General features: G+C 45.4%; 1 protein-coding gene across 2 annotated transcripts; it reads right to left on the bottom strand.

The window, feature by feature from the left end:
* Positions 1-695: 695 nt before the first annotated feature.
* slc6a3 (solute carrier family 6 member 3) lies at positions 696-15,891 on the bottom strand. Of its 2 annotated transcripts, XM_078790948.1 has the most exons (16): positions 15,580-15,891; positions 14,883-14,960; positions 14,215-14,425; positions 13,554-13,685; positions 11,172-11,382; positions 9,755-9,893; positions 9,367-9,501; positions 8,697-8,800; positions 7,745-7,869; positions 6,383-6,495; positions 5,547-5,675; positions 5,349-5,448; positions 3,510-3,610; positions 2,413-2,580; positions 2,244-2,315; positions 696-2,151 (listed from the first exon to the last, which is right to left on the bottom strand). In XM_078790948.1, the coding sequence occupies exons 2-16, from the start codon at positions 14,937-14,939 to the stop codon at positions 2,128-2,130; spliced, it is 1,821 nt and encodes a 606-aa protein (XP_078647074.1). In that variant the 5' UTR covers positions 14,940-14,960; positions 15,580-15,891; the 3' UTR covers positions 696-2,127. The 2 variants fall into 2 exon arrangements, with proteins under 2 accessions (XP_078647074.1, XP_078647073.1); XM_078790947.1 differs by lacking the exon at positions 15,580-15,891 and having other exon boundaries at positions 14,883-14,974.
* Positions 15,892-18,074: the final 2,183 nt, after the last annotated feature.

Raw genomic sequence — 18,074 nt, 5'->3', positions numbered from 1 at the left:
TCATAACCACCATAACCACCATAAGAACCATAATCATCATAACCACCATAAACACCATAACCACCATAACTACCAGAACCACCATAAGCACCATAACCATCATAAGCACCATAATCATCATAACCACCATAAACACCATAAGCACCATAACTACCAGAACCACCATAAGCACCATAACCATCGTAACCACCATAACTAACCACCATAACCACCGTAACCATCATAACCACTCCATCCGCCACACTGGTGCATTTTATTGATTAGGAATGCACGGATAGCGTGATGCTGAGTGCCCCCCCAAGACATTTTGGAGTTGCCTTTTATTGGAGCCAACCTAAGGAGCATTGAGCAATAATCACGCTGCCTCAGCTTCTTCTGCCAACGCCATCAGCAGGGGATGACCAACCAAGTTGCTAGACGTACAGCGCCTGGGTCAGCAGGGTTGGGGGGGGGGGGGGGGGGGCACCGGGCTGTCAATCAGGCTGTGAAACAGTACAGAGCAAGCCTTGGAACATGAAGGCGGAATAAGGCGGCAGAAAGGGGAACACCCCCTGTCACCTGACTTCCTGTGTTGTGTAGAAAAGCCAGGAGAGCTAAGTAGAAATAACGAGGAGCAATGGCAAAGTACTGATTGGAGTAATTGTACTTTATATGACACGTGAAAGAGCACAAGGCACAATACAGCAGCACAGGCATACAGTTGGGGGCGGGGCTATAGCAGGGCTAGCTAGCCTGCCATACGTTGACTGCACCACAATGCCGACTCATTTGCAAAGAGCTTGGTTATGTTTGCTCACACAAACGTTTGTGTGGAATGTCACGTGTCAACATCCTCACTATGCATCGACTCCACAGCAACAACGACTTTTACTGGACTGTGAATGTCATGGATGGCTGGTCCATCTTGGCACGATCATAGAATACAAAGAATGGCTCTACAATACACAACCTCACACACACACACACACAATATGTATACCAGCGTATGTGTAGTATATTTACATCTTGACATTACACACCATATGCAGGTCAAACAGCAGCTTTGAAACAGTCTTGAATGAAGTCAAATGAAAGAATATTGCCTTTATTGATTGAAATGTGACATTTGTCAAGTCAGCGACAGAATATGTAAACACTAAGAATAAAAAGGAAGATATTGTGGCCCAGTCAAGGTTACATCCGAATGACATTTAGCTTCATCGCTTCCAAGGAAATATATGTATCAATCGCCAAATCTTTGCTGGTGTACAGCAGCCGTTGGGCTAATTAGTTATTAATTAGTTAATCATCAGTGCAGATCAACTACTGTACACGGCACTTTGCTGTAGCGATCAAAGCGGCAGTTTGATTCTGCGAAATACCTTGAACTGCTCGTACGGAACATCGACTAGTGTGGATGATGACGACAACGATGTGCGACTTGACAAGATCCTCAACAGTCGTTATTTGAAGTAAGCACACTCTCATATCACAACCATATTCCGATCATATGATCATATTTCTATTGAAGCTTTCAAAGCTTTATTCTCAAATCCAACGGGATTACGGGATTAGTGTTGGCCTCCTTCATATTGATGACTCATGTTAATTATTTTTATGGTTATTTCAACCAGCTCCTTTGGATCGTTACTAAAGCGGGCCCATATCGTTTATAGACTTGCGCTCCTGCTAATACTTGACATGTAAACAAAGATGGCCGCAGTCGTTAACAGTCGTTAAAAGAAGACACGGATGGATGGAATAAATTCGATACTGCCATTGTTTTCTCTTCTATTAGGACTTGAACCCCAAAAGGTCATAACGCCTTTTTATTATGAAATGAAGTTTTTAGAATGGGTGACTGAAATACAAACCCAAAACTGCCAACGGCCTCCCGACCACATTTTGGACACCCCCTCACTTTACTGGCTCTATTGATGATATAAGTTCACGACTACAAGTGCAATGTCAAACCAGAACGGGTTTACACAGCTTCACACGTGCACAGTTGAAATGAAATCACACTACAATTTCTTACAACTTTTTTTCTGGCACTTCTAAACTCCGCAGCTTCTTGCTCTTCAGACCTTTGCTGTGCAAGCATCCAACGCTCCTCTCCTCATCCTGACTTGAAAGCTATCTTAGCGCTCAGACAACCAGCCAGTGGTGAAGCTGTGGGGTGAGACACAACGAGGCCATTACATAAACCGTAAACACGCAAATCTGTGAGGACGATAAAAGGTAAACAGGAAGTAAACACTTACGCTGAACTGACGAACTTCCCCGTTGTCGACCAAATGGTGCTCTGTCTCTGGGGTGATGGCATAAGCCAGTCTCTGTAGCAAAGGGTCACAATTATGTCAATAAAAGACAAAATACATTTGACCATGTCAAGACTTCACGTGGTAGAGCCACGTGGTAGCTCCGACTTACATCACAAAACTTTCCAGGCAGGGTACAAAGTTTATAGAAGGCGTAAAGTGGCACCATGGTCATGGAGGAGATGGCCAGACACCATCCCAGCGCGTTCGCCCAGGGAGGGAAAATGTAGAAGCCGTAGTTGGGGGGGTTGAACGTTGCAAAGCTCACTACCACCATGAACTAAGAGAGAAAGCATTAGTTCAGATTTAGTACGGATTTATATATGACTGCTATCACTGGTCAGTCAGGTCACTGGTCTACGGTGCTGAGTCACGCCATAGGACTGGAACCCTGGTCAGTCAGGTCACTGGTCTCCAGTACTGAGTCACACCATAGGACTGGAACCCTGGTCAATCAGGTCACTGGTCTCCAGTACTGAGTCACACCATAGGACTGGAACCCTGGTCAACCAGGTCACTGGTCTACGGTGCTGAGTCACACCATAGGACTGGAACCCTGGTCAGTCAGGTCACTGGTCTCCAGTACTGAGTCACACCATAGGACTGGAACCCTGATCAATCAGGTCACTGGTCTCCAGTACTGAGTCACACCATAGGACTGGAACCCTGGTCAGTCAGGTCACTGGTCTACGGTGCTGAGTCACACCATAGGACTGGAACCCTGGTCAACCAGGTCACTGGTCTCCAGTACGGTTGTTTTTGTTGTTTCAGAGAAGTAAACAACTGTTTGATGTTTGAGGTGTCACTAAAACATCAAATATGGACGTCAGTCATCGTTCTGATTGAATTTGCTTCTCTGCAGGAAAGGCTGGTTCTCTCTGGTTTTTGGTGGAAATCAGGTGTTTTGGCTGAAACTGGTCTATGTTCTACTGCCAGTTTATAAAGAGCCAAAAAGGCTAAAAATAAACTTTTCTCTAAAGTATCTTTACGTGATTCCAATGTTGAATAATCTGTCTTGAAATTCATCAAAAATGCCCCCAAACTGGATCTCCCTCCTCTGAACATGGCTGGCAGTGCAGGAGTCAAGAAGCCAGTCCTATGATGATAGCGTCTTACATCCTCTGGTTTCAGAAAAAGCCCTTTGGGTCAAGTCGCATACAGTCCCTTGCGAGGACATCATTATTTTTCCAGTCTTTGATATTTACTCACCAGGAGAAAGCACGGGCTTACAAACTTCCAGCAAAGCCTCCAGTATCTGCCAGGCCTTTGACCAATCATCTCCTCGATGTCGTCACTGAAACGGTCCACTCCTGGTACCACAGCACACAAAACATCGTGAGGACAGAGAGACACTTTTGACTGTCAAACCGACTCGCTAAAAGCTAATCCTTTGTTTTAGCTTGCATGGGAAGACATTCTACAATTCCAAAGCTGTTCCAGTCGGGTGTTATTTCAGGACGAAATAACATGACAGTAGTTGTTCTCATATTACCCGGTTTGAGAGAAAGCCTACTACATTGCAAAAGATCATTTGAACGTGTTGTTGTGCAATGCATAGTGTAAAGGCAATAATCCCGAATCTCAGGAGCCCTCCTTCCCAGAAGGTATGTCTCCCTGCTAAGGTTTTATTCGGCTGGACAGCAGAACGAAAGACCACAGTGGGCAGGGTTTGGAAAGGTTCTTGTCATATAAGAAAAAAAAGGCCCACAGAGGTCTCCAGCTTGATTTATCAGGCCTGCCAAGGTCGAGACCCACCAAAGTGGGGCAATACGGCGCCCGCTGCCTGGGGGAGAGTTAGTATTAGTATTGAGTAGAATATTGAGGCCGAGTGGGAATGTGAAAAATAACCCAAGATAGAAGTTCAGGTCTGCTGTTTTTTGACCTTCAGTTTGTTTCCATGTTTCCAAATGGGTGAAGCCAATCATCAACACATACTGTGGACATTAAAATCACACACCAGTCATTAACTCTGGCAAAATGCACAAAAACTAGCAAGCCTTTAAATCTAACGTCAACTCCTCCACTAAATGAATAAACAATGCATGTTGACATAGAATATGAAGCTCATTCCCAACCAGTGGGATGCATTCGTATTCGTATGTCGTGTGCCAATACGGATGTGAATGACATATAACGATGTCGGAGATGACTTGAACGCACCACAGCTGTCAGCCTTGACAATGTGGCTGACAGCCAGCTGAGCAGTTCATGACAAATGGGAATTCCCTGTTTCCCACATGCCCTTAACTCTAGGAGCTGGACAGCAACTGCTAAGTAACACAAACGTCACAAGCGCCACAACAAAACACCCAGCTGATGAAGTCACGGAGTCACGAGCACAACGCCGTGCACGTCGGATGCTCTGCAGCCAGCGTTGCAGTTGAATACTTTATAACATACTGTGTAGTACTACATACTCTTGCTTGTATTTTAATGCAATGTATACAGTATTATATATAGTATATGTCTATGATTATATAGCGTGTAACATACAGTATACATGCATGTTGTATGTATGTTACTTGTCAGGTATGTGACTGTACGGCATGCCTTAATATTATTATTATAACTGAATTATCATTGATATTGTTGGGTTATGTTGTTATAATATTAGTAGAGGTTTAACATATTTAACGTGTATATTGTATACGTGTATATGTGATGTACTTTAATGTAACATTGTATGCATGTCTGAAATAAACGAAGAAAGACAGACATATTTAAGGTAAACGAGCCAATCAGCCGTAGCCCTTCACAGCAGCCTCAAAGAAAGACGTCAACATGAACACGAAAACACGATGATCTTCATTGATGGGCAAATGATGCTCAGACCAGGTGGCACATTGAGCCCGCCAGGGACTGAAGGGGCAGCAGCCATTAGTGTTTGTTGATGTTCTAGTCGCCCTACACTTTGGCTTAATAGAACTAGGTCACATAGAGTCACAGCCCGCCATTTCTCATCAGAACCCTAATACAACATCAGCATTGCTGGCCACGACAACATCAATCACCCCCCCCCCCCCCCCTTCATCCCTCAATTTCTCTCACCGTAAAACCACGCAATCCCAATGGCTTCAATAAGCACTCCAAACAGAATGGATGTCCCTGCCGCATAGTGGTCCAACAGCGTAAACACATACATCCCGCCCTGGGGGGACAGAGAGAAGGAGCATCATCCATCACATTTAAATATGTCTACTCGTGCCGTGTCACACCATTACCTCTCACTTGTGGTGCACAACTTACATTGGTGACACAGAAGAGTGAGATGAGGAAGGTGGCGACCACGATGAAGAGGGTAAACAGTTCTCGGTGCTTGTGGAGGAATTTGAACTCATCAATCAGCCCCGTGATGACAGACTCCATCCCACCCATCTACAAGACAAAGGAGGACTATTGGCGCTCAAGGCTCAACTAAACTGGCAATGCTTACGACGCCACGAGGCATCCCTTATTCATGGTATACTACACCCGTGGACACACTCTTGGTTGTTGGCGTGAACTTGGCGACAGTCATTGGTTCCAGGACCAAAACGGATGGGAACCAAATCAATATGAATGATAATTTAAAGGAGATCTATAATGCTCATGTTTCCACCTTTTGTATTGAGATATGGACTCCTTTAGAGCAGCTACACACAATAACATGCACAGAAAACTTTCTACATCTTCCAGAATCTGCAACTACTCCAGCTGTGTTTCCTTGGATTTGTGCTTCCTGACAAAACGGTTTGTTTAAATTTCCATCGTTTCCACCGACGTCCCGCCTCCGGGCACGCCCACTCCGCTGTGATTGGTCAGATGCCCACAGTGCTTTCGAACGACAAACAAACCCCACTTTCTAATACACGTTTTCTAAGAAACCTGAAACTAAATGATGCCATGCTGTCTGATGTGACAGATGGTATAATTGACAGATCGTACAACTGACAGATGGTATAATTGACAGATCGTACAACTGACAGATGGTATAATTGACAGATCGTATAAATGACAGATCGTACAACTGACAGATGGTATAATTGACAGATCGTATAAATGACAGCTCGTACAACTGACAGATGGTATAACTGCGTACTCACCGCACTGTCGATGCCCAGTGTCAGCAGCATGATGAAGAAGATTACTGCCCACACTGATGACCCGGGCAATGTTGCAATGGCTTCTGGGTAAATAACAAACACTAATCCAGCCCCTAAAAACAAGAAATGGAAGCATGATCAAATGACAGTGGAAGTAGTTTACATTCAATGATGTTCCCAGTTAGGAAGGTTACTGATGTGTATGTACTGCGTTTACCATGTTAAATATTATACCACAAAACATTCAAAGGGGTAACATTATTATAAATAAATTATAGTAGAATATATGTTGTGCATTGCCTGATTTCAGCACCATGAACAGCGAAATGGGCCTCTCTCAAGTAGGCCGACAGGAGCTAAGGGACCCCAGACGGGTACTGGATCAATAAGTCAAGACTAGACTGGGGGGTTTACTAGCCAAGTGTGTTGAGTGGAAAGCCGGTATATCACCATGGTAACTCATAACTACACTAAACTCATATCCTGGTGCTCCAACCGTTGGCCTGCTTTAACTCCAGAGTACAACATTCTAACTAAGTTGTAGGTCAGACAACCTCAAGGTCCCCTTTAACAAAAAGGAAAACTCTGTCACAAAAGACCACCGCCCCCTAGTGGCCTTCATGAGGATGTCATCGGTCCACCTAGTACTATATGTCAGCAATACTGAGTAATGATATGACCATGTATAAACGGGTCTGTTTTTTACTTATCGGGCAATGTGAGTGACTAGCAGTCAAATAAGACTTTGTACAGAGACCCCCCAGAAGAAAACCCCCCAGAACAGTTATAGCCTGGCAGAGTCAGCCCCCTTTCAATAATACATGCACAAATTGTATTATTGGGATCAGTAAAATATGAAAACAATATGTACATCATTGAAATGAAGAGACAGTTGTCGTCCTCGCTGCTGCTGGCGATAACAGAGTTACTTTTGGCAAAGACAATCATTCTGATCTCCTCATCACGATCCATAATAACGACTTACTCATCCTGGTAAAATATGAGGTCAAACGCTGTGCGAGTGGTTAGCCCGCAGGCCTCACAGCTAGGAGACCTGAGTTCGAGTCCACCCTCGGCCATCTCTGTGTGGAGTTTGCATGTTCTAAAAGCTGAACTGCTGCTCTCTTTTCTCACGTCCATCTTTTGGCGTCAAACCCAAAGCTTTCCAGTCTACGGTAAAAATAACGGAATTGGCTTTTGGAGGGGACTTCGCCCCTGAAACTCGCCCATCCAACCCAACATGCCCTCTGTACCCTCCTTGGCTTTGCCAACCATCTCTACATCACACTGGTGGATACACGGCAAATGCAGTTGATTGACAGGAGTGAAAATCAAGGCGGTTGAATGTACACAGCCACATACCATCTCTAGCAACCTTATCCAGGGGGACATTGTGCTTGTAGGACATATAGCCCAGGAAGGAGAAGACCACAAAGCCAGAGAAGAAGCTGGTTAAAGAGTTGATAGAAGTTGTGATGATGGCATCCCTGCATCAGTCATAACAAATCAAATGAATGGAAAAGTAAGAGAGAAACATTGTAAGATGAATCCATCGTTTCACAAACTCCACAGTAACACAACCTAGCAGACACAGAGATAGAAATATGTTTTACAATTCAAATTCATAAAAATGGTGTCAATAGGACGAGTCACTGCTGTCTGGTATTCACGTAGAGCAGTCTCAGCGGGGCCCTCAACAACGTGGGCCCCCGTCCTCAAAGCTCCTGGTGTTCTCGTTTTGGGCACTTTGAGAAACACAAAGTGGGATCGGTAAATAGTCACATCCACACGGGGACGGCTTCAGGCCAGATCACTGGGTGAAACGGTTGCAACACGAGCCCACCTCGTGTGGGACCGTGAACAGACAGAACCATGTGACACAAACTACGCATTGGTGTTGTCGTTACACATTGGATGATGGCTACTTTTGCTAGCTAAACGTGGTGAAATTAGCTAACAGAAAGCCTAGCTAGTGCTAATATGCGTGTTTCTTGCAGTACGATGCTTGCCTTCTGGGGTGGAGTCATTACGCTAACCCCGTTCCACTACGCTAACATATTGCCGCAGGACCTCCCAAAGTACGAACAGAGGAATCGTCATGGTAACGTGTCGGTTATGGGACAAGCAAAAAGAGCCAAAACCACAAAAAAAGCCTGCTCAAGGGTGCTGATGCTTTTTTAAAGCATGTGACCATTTCCACCATTTTGGCCCCTGCTGTCCATCGCACAGCGGGGGGGGGGGGTCAAAGACACGGCGGGTTTTCACGTGCTGCATTTGCGTGCGCTCGGGCAGCTTCCCATCTGCCGGTCTCTACCTGTAACAGTTGTTGCTGAATTTGTTGTAGCTGGAAAAGGCGATTAGCACACCAAACCCGACTCCCAGCGAGAAACAGATCTGCGTGGCGGCATCGATCCAAACCTGGGGGGCGACAGAACAGACGCACTTGTGTGAAGCAGCAAACAAAAGGCACAGGAGAGGAAAAAAGCCATTATTAGGGATAATTGCAGGAAACTCATTCAACGGCAATAGATGAAAGACGCTTGTGAATACGGGGGGGTAATTTTGCAAATTACTGCGACAAGCATCCATCTAATCTAATTCTCCAATGCATATCTCTTTTTCTTACGCTCTTTTTTCTACATAACTAAGTGTTTAGTTGTGGGTACTTGATCCCCTTTGCAAAAGAAGATAAATAAGATGTGAGACCTTTAAAGGAAACAGCAATTGAAGAACGGGTTGTTTAGGTTGCGGTCTTTACTGTAACTAGAACACACATCATTCCGTTTATGGGACTCATCCATCATTTTGGTGTCTTTTCTTATGAAAACTAACACGTGTTGTTATTGTGTCAAAGTTCATATTTATTCATTAGATTGATCGTATTGTAATGTATGCTACGGTATCAAGTATGGTAAAAATGTTGATATTTGTAATCCTTTTCCTCCTGGTAGACCTGCATGTCCCTGCGTCCACTCGGTCCTTACCTTGGCATCACAGAGCTTCAGCAAGTCTACGGACAGGTAGGCCTTAATGCCATCTTTGGCTCCGGGCAGGGTGACTCCTCGGATCAGCAGCACGGTCAGGACCAGATAGGGCATGGTGGCTGTGATCCACACGACCTGAGAGGGTCACCGAAGGCAGCGTGCAAACACACACGCATGCACGGACCCACAATTAGAATGGGTGCAGGCTGGATGTCAGATGGCCGCATGACAAAGATTCACCCATGCATGCAAGCTAGTTTGGGTGACTACCTCGTGGTGGTCTGTGCATGCTTTGTGTTTACCTCGCCCATCTACCTCGACGTACCAGGTATTTAGGAAGTAGCGGTTCCACACATAACAAGTCAAGAAAATGGGAGGTAAAGTCTACCTTGCCAGAGGTCTTGACTCCCTTCCATAGGCTGAAGTAGAGCAGGACAATGACCACAGCCAGACAGGACGTCAGCTGCCAACGTGGTCGACCCAAATCGTCGATGCCATTGCTGTCTTGAATATGGAGGACTCCTCGCCTACGGAAGGAGAAGGCACACACTCTATGTCCTAACCTTAGAAGAGCAGAGGTGATAACGCAGCACAGCGTTCCCTCGTTTATTGCGGTGGATAGCTTCCAAAATAGCCCGCAATTTTGTAGAAATCCACAAAGTAGCCAATATTGTTTGTTTGCAATTATTATACGCGTTTAAAGGCTGTAAAAGCTCCTCAAAATACACTTAGTTGTTTAAAGACGCTTGAATTTTAATGATCAATCTCTTTATTGACTCACTTTATTCAGTCCCATGACAAGCCTTTTCCCAGCGCCGCTCAGCTGTTGCGTTTCTGTATCCTTGTTAAACCATGTTGCTCCTCTTGTCGTATTTTAATCCTTCTCATAGCATGACCCGGAGACTGATTTACAGTATCCCAGAATGGCGCCCTAGCAAACTTCCAACCACCAAGGAGATTGATGACAATAGTCTACAGCCAATCAGAACACAGAACACATGGGCGGGTTCTCCCTTAGCCGCTGTTGTGGCCTGCTACACTTACTGAGACCAACTGGACATGTCAACTCTCACATGCGTGTACAACGCCTTCTACTAGTAGCAGTAGCAAATACAATAGAGCACCAATGAGATCGCTCCAAGGGACGCACGACACGGTGCACGCTCATACGATGTAGCGAGGGAACGCTAACATATTTAAACGAGTATTGAATTACAATGCATGATTTCAAAAGAAAGATGAGTACAAATGACTGATGCCGTGAGTGCAGTCAGTCAAGGCCGACAGATGAGACTAAATAACGTGTTTCACATGCAGTCAAATTATCTGCAGGTGCTTCCATGGAAATAGCACACCGCCATTCCGACTGGGATGGATGGGAAGCGTCACCTATCACAACAAAACAGGAATAGAAGACACCTGGCCAGCACCTGGTCCCCAAGTACAACGTCTCTTACTTTATGGCTATGATTGGAATATTTATTATATTTTATATTTAGGCAACACATGGGAACACATCCACAACACAGCGTCTCATCCTCTGTCCAATGATAGCAGGCAGGTCACCAAATTGTGAAAAATATATACATTAACTATTGCATTAAGGCTGCACGGTGGATGGGTGGTTAGTGCACAGGCCCCACTGCTGGGAGCCTGGCGTTCGAGTCCACCCTCAGGCATCTCTATATGGAGTTTGCATGTGTGGCTTTTCTCCTGGTTCTCCACTAATTTGTACAGTAACACCCAGCAAATATTGGTACATGCAGTATCACGTGTATAAATATACAATATATACTATGACTTACTCGAAGTACTCTTGAGCCGGGGTGGTCTTGTAAATGTCACTGCTGTTGTCGGCCCAGTTGGAGCAGTTCTGGCTGTTCCATGTGTTGTTGCAATGCACCCACGGGAGCTCGCCAGTGAAGGAGGAGAAGAGGTAGAAGAGCGCCCAGGAGATGATGACGTTGTAGTAGAAGCCAACATAGAGTGAAATGAGGATCACTGTGAATCCTACACCTGTTGAAGGGACGCGTCACAATAGAGCAGTGACCACCAGGCGGGACGCAAACTCAGCTGACTCGCATCCAAGCAGGAAGACTTTGGTGCCCCCCTTGTGTCATCACATCAAATGTTAGGGGGGTTTTAAAGTGGTTTTAGGTTTTACACGATGAAGACTTGTTTGCAATGTGAAGTCAACCATCTAAATGAGATTATCATCACATTCAAACGGCCCGCCCAAATCTGAAGACCTTGGACTTATCAACACTCCTACACTTTCTAGGGCTTCTAGGGCTTTCTGGGGCTTTCTAGGGCTTCTAGGGCTTTCTGGGGCTTTCTAGGGCTTCTAGGGCTTCTAGGGCTTTCTGGGGCTTTCTAGGGCTTCTAGGGCTTTCTGGGGCTTTCTAGGGCTTCTAGGGCTTTCTGGGGCTTTCTGGGGCTTTCTAGGGCTTTTTGGGCTTTCTCGGCCTTTCTAGGGCTTTCTGGGCCTTTCTAGGGCTTTCTAGGTCTTTCACTGCTCACTGATGACTTTCTAGCGTGGATGTGATATTCATGCTAGAGCCCCACATTCCGTCATGGGGTGCCTCCACCCCCCCCTTCAGATGCGTCGGTCCCAGGAGGAAACCAGCTTGTTGATCAGAACAATTATGTCAATATTGGCATGTGTATGTGCGTGTTTGAATAATTACTGTTATCCCCCCCCCCTCCCCCGAGAGGCAGAGAATGACAGTGTGTGAAGCGTGTGATTAGAACGTCAACGTCTTCTGTGGGACCCTGACAGACCGCACATGTTCACACACACAGAAGAGCCACACGAACCCGAGACACCTTCAGCCGCACAAGGACATCGGTTATTGGACGCCAGGTCGGGGGACGGTGGCGTGCTGAGATGCAACAGATGGTCTTTTCACAACATCTCAGAAGGATGCGTGTTGATGTCACATGACAGACTTACTAGAAAATACCAACTTAACACAAAGAAACGACATCCTTGGGAACTATTCTTTGCCTCCTTTTAAAAAGTACCTGTAGAAATTGTCAGCCGATGTCGGGAAAAGACGTTCCGACAAGCGTCTAAAAGCCTAATTTTCATTCGCCTTCCATCTGAGTGCCAGCGGAACCTGATGTTCTGGGAGGATAAACAATGCCTGTCGCGGCTCGACACAGATGAGCGAACAAAAGGCGGACTGACGTGGACGGGCAAGCAAGTGGGCATGCTGGCAGCCGCACGGACATGTCGATATCCGAGGGAAGTCAACTCGCTGACAGTGTAGTGGGTAGGCAGATGGCCTGATGGGCAGGTGGGTGACATTGATTGATTAAGCGGACAATGGATGCAGAACCCACACATGCACTGACACCCCATGACACGCAAACCTACACAGTCTACGCCAATCCTCGATTTATTGCGCTCCATTGGTCCCGGACCCAGCCGTGGTAGGTTTCTTTCCATGAAGTAGGATTCCTTATTTATGAATGGAACATTTTCATAGCAGTTGGAGCGTAGGAAACCTGCTTACGACCTTCCAAATAGCGTTTATAACATGATGGGAGCCATCTCGACATAACGGCCCTACAAGCATCTTTACAATAGAGTAGACATCATAAAGAGACATTCAAGGGAAATAAGTACATATGTAAGAATAAAGGAGTAAGACTTGTGTTTCTATAACTGCATTCCCTCTGGGAGCAGAGTGGAGGGCAGACAGGAAGTGACGTCAGGGGTTCAGAGTGGAGTTTTGGCGTGATATGCGGAGCGACATTAACTGGGGATTATTGTGCCTGCAGTTGGATAATAAAAGCCTGTTGGTCCAGGGATCAAGTCGGTAACATTACTGACACCTAGTGATCAGTGTTGAGCACTACATGGCATTCACAGCGTCTTTGAATGCATCGTCTGAATGCCTTATATTGGTATTTTACTTATTTATAGTTCACTTCAGAAAATGCTCAATGAAGGCAAAAAATATGTAAGATTTGCTTCAATATGCTTTTTTTTTAACTTCTAGGCCATATGCAACCACAAAACAGAACAATTATGGAGAGCATCCAAGCATATTCACGAGTCAAAGTGCATGTTGAGTACTATAAATTTGTACATGTTGGCAGGTCTGCACTAAAATGACAGCCTACCCCGCCCCCCCGATACCCCCCCCCCCCACTACGTGTATCTGTGTGTGTAGTCATACCTTTGAATATGGGACATATTTTCCAGACCCCCGCTGCCCCCTCTCTGTTGTACTGTCCCAAGGCCAGCTCCATATAAAAGAGGGGCATGCCCGCTATCACCATGAAGAACAGGTACGGCACCAAGAAAGCTCCTGCAGCAAACACGCACATGAAAGAAGTTCCTAATCAATCCCATGATGCAACATGCTGGGCTACGCTTCTGTCGGGCCTAAAAATGCAACAATGAGTGACACAAACACAAACGCAACCCAAAGACGTCCTGACATGTACGGCGATATTACACTTAGCAACATGCCGCGTCCTTCAGAACAGGGTGTAGACCTAATGAGAGCTCTATGTTAAACAGCCATAATTAGTGGCCGTGATTGTTGGGGATAATCTATTCACAACAGCTGGGGTTGCTTTTTTATCCTTATTTTCATCTCTGTGAAGGGTTCAAAGATTTGCAAGAGCAACCAGTGTGCACCAGAAGCTGACAAGGGCACGCACACATGACACACCTCAGTTACACGTATGATCGAACACCACGAGAAGACGCTTGGAGCACCTGAAACGTTAACCTTCATGTTCCCCTTTTCAATAAAAACATAATCACAGACGTGTCACCACCACTTCGGTTCCACCCGAGCTGTTCTGAAAGGACTGACCCCCCCCCCTCACCTCCGCCATTTTTGTAGCACAGGTAAGGGAACCGCCAGACGTTGGCGAGGTCCACGGCAAATCCGATCACGGACAGCAGGAAGTCAATTTTCTTGCCCCAGGTCTCCCGTTCCTCCTCACCGCTGGGGTTGGTCTGGGTGGCGGATGGGGCCACAAGGGTGGTGGAGGTGAACTGGACCCCATTCTGCTCCTTCACGAGGACCAGCTCCACCTGGGGGGTCGCAAGCATATGCACCGTATGGGCTGTCATGTTTGATCCAACTCGTTATCTTTAGATCTTTAGAGGAAGCCTTTCTACGGTTATCCCCTCTCATATGATATTACATGTACTGTATTATGTATTCTCATATATGATAATGGATGATACTGCTTATGTGTTATATAAGCCAATGACATCCACTCACATGAATCCTTGGCTGGGGTGACATTGGATATACTGTACATGTATATTTGTTCCAATTAGACACGATAATGACTTCATGAAATAAGTAAATATTAAAACTACGACTGTCAAATGATTCAAATTCAGGACCTTTTTTCATGATCCTCTCAAGCCACACAATCATTTTTAGTACTTCATGTGCGATTATGAGTACAATTATGAATTAAGGTTACTCAGCTCTTCAGAATGCAGTTCATGTACAAGTACTACATACATGCGTACTGACCTCTTGGGGGCCCATGGCATTGGACAGGTTTTTTTCTGGGGCTACGACTGATGACATCAGGCTGATAGGGACTCTCTCCTTCAGCATGGGGGGGGGGGGGGGGGGGGGCACAGCTTTCAGAAGGTGAATGAGACTGGTTGTGGAAGTGGGAGAAAGTTAACAAAAAGTATCACTGATGAACACGCCCACATCTTGAGCTGCTTATTGTTGGGACCTGACGTGGTTTTAAAAACATATTAGCATACTTTGTTGCCTGCGTGGCGTGCAAAGGCAAAAGGAGGGGGGGGGTGGCAACCAGCAACAGGAGGTAATGGCCAAGGACATGCATGGGGGGGGCGTCTCACTGCACGCTCATTACACCTCACACCAGTTGATGGACACTTTGCTCACCTTGGTACGTGCCATACATGATTGATCTTATTGAAATATCATTTTTATGTCAGCACATGAACATGCTGTGTGTACAATTAGCAGCAGTTCTAATTTGTAGCAAATATTTTGAATTCAGCATCCATCTACATTTCCACTTCACTGTTCAACAAATAGCAAATAATAGCAATAGTGATTATTGGATGTATTTGTATGTCATAACAAACAACATGGATGGCACATCTTCAGTTCAGGTTTTTTTCATGTTGCAAATGAAAAAGCAAAGAGTTTTTACATCATATTACGTTGTTTTCATTTGGGAACTCACCTTAGCCAAGGTCCAGGTGAAAACTCCAGACAGTGTGGTCAGTCTACTTCCAGTGGTTTTCGGTTCCTCTGTTTACTGCAAACTAGTTAGCATATTATTTACTGAACACGTCCAAGTTGGAAAGCAAAGGAAAGAAAAATGGAGGAGAAACGGCAGGGAAGATGGAGGGCAAGGATGAGGACGCCAGTCTGGAGAAGTGCCAGCCTCCTTGGACACCTCAGATCCCCAGACGCCGGAGCACCATGTGGTCTGCTGCTGCTGTGGTGGTCTTGTCTGCAGGACCACTCTTGAAATATGAGAAACAATCACCAACACCCCCGACACCGTCACTCCCCCCCTCCCAGATCCCTCCCGTCTGTTCCCCCTCCTTCCCAGCCAAGTCAGTGTGGCTTCCCTCAGGGATGACGGACAGCATCTCTTTGGGAGTGTCAACTTATTTTGGAAAATATCATATTTCATCAAAATTAAAGCTGTTTTTTTATTTTCATTATTTTGACCTGAATGAATATATCCAGCAACAAAGTCCAAGAATTGCTCTTTAAAAGAAAATGGAGATGGGAAGATGATCATTTCATGCCACACTACCCCCCCCCAAAAGAAATCTATATATATATATATATATATGTATATATATATACACAATGTGTTTACTGTATTTTACTGTGTTCACTTGATTGCAGTTGTTGCTGCTAAGGGTGGCCAACCACTTAGCTTCAGGGGCGATCACTTTTTCACACAGGGACATGGATGTTTATCCTCACGAGGGTCACGGGGGTGCTGGAGCCTATCCCAGCTGTCTTGGGGAGAGGCGGGGTCCACCCTGGACTGGTGGCCAGCCAATCCCAGGGCACATATAGACAAACAACCATTCACACTCACATTCATACCTATGGACAATTTGCTAACATGTTTTTGGACAGCTGGGATAGGCTCCAGCACCCCCGCGACCGTCGTGAGGATAAGCGGTAGAAAAGGAAAGAATGAATGAATGAATGAATGAATGAATGCCAGCCCCAACAACTATGGCGGCTAATAAGCACTCAGCATCAACAAGGTCCATCAACATATCCAACGTAGAAGCGCCGCTTCAGATTCCAGGTTGTGCCACCTCATCGTCACCCATTTGGGGTTAAACCATAATGAGCCATGGGAGCAAATAACACAATCAGCCAGCTCCCCACGTACGTTTATGATTTATGATTTTCATGTTCAGGCTGTTTGCAGGCCGATCGTAATGATCAATCAGCTACTAAATGGCCACCAAAGCGCCGTAAAATGGAATCGTCCATCAGGACTCCAGCCTCATATCAGAAATCATTGGTCAGAGTAATCCGTGCTGGATGGATGAGTTTGTCCCCCGACAGCGAGGTGACAATAATCGAGTGCCTTGTTTTCATAAATGCAACACCTGTGACCCACAGGGAGCGACTGAGACGAGGATATCTTTTTCTGGGATAAAATAACACCACATAAAATGTTTTGTTTGTGTCCGTGTAAGAAAAAGCCCTTTCAAGACATTAAAATGATCATTAAAAGTAAAAACGCTAAACAACGTGCTTATTATAGGCTCACTTCACGCGGGATTGAAATTCCAAATTCACTATTGCATTCTGAGTTGAGTGTTCATCAAATAACCGCTAGAGGGAGACATTCCACAAAGGGTTTCCAGAGAGAGCCTTTTACTGTCCCGTACCCCTTCAGATATTGGACCTGGAACAACGGAACCCTACAAAACACAATAATACAACAATATAAATAATTGGTTCATTCATTGTACAACTATTCCCGGTCAAAAATGTGTATTTTGCGTGGTGACAAGAACAAGAACAAGATCACGTGATTTGGGCCTCCAAGTGCCTGGGACTGCGGTGGCAACTTCCGGTACAGACGCCCGCAGGGCACACACAGGCCGTGTGGGATTCGGGGTCTGCACCCCACCAGGCCGGTAGCCTACCCGGTCTACCAAGGCCAGACTTTAGGAGGCCCCTCCTCCAGCCGTCTAGCCTTCCTGACACTTCCTGGTTGGGTCACGTGGTCTCGGGTTTACCCTGCCCTCCTCTGCCTTCAATCGCTACAGTAAAGTCACAAAGTTATTAGTTAGGAGACGTTATCCGAGACAGATTTAGCTAAAGCTGATATATATAAAGCTGATATATTAAACAGTAGTAATATTCGTAGCTCCTTTATTTAGTTCTTACTTTTTGGCTACTTGGTTCATTTCTACACTTATCAGCAGCAACACAGACGTTTTAGGTTTTACATTCATAAAAGTTAACACGATTTGACAATAAATCATGTAGGGGATGTACATCAATAATGACGTCATCCTGTTATGTTCATAATATGATGTGTTTTTATAACGGTATTAAGATCAAAGTCAAATCTTTCCACGTTGTGATTTTAATTTCAAAAGCTTCCTACATCGAACTCTACTTACCCATATTAATGTGTAAGATTTACAAACACATCAATACTTCGTTCATCAATAGTTGATT

Source organism: Doryrhamphus excisus, linkage group LG5, assembly GCF_037039965.1.
Source record: "Doryrhamphus excisus strain RoL-2023G ecotype Guam linkage group LG5, RoL_Dexc_Guam_v1.1, whole genome shotgun sequence".
Lineage (NCBI taxonomy): Eukaryota > Metazoa > Chordata > Actinopteri > Syngnathiformes > Syngnathidae > Doryrhamphus > Doryrhamphus excisus.
This window is presented reverse-complemented; position numbering and strand designations above follow the sequence as displayed.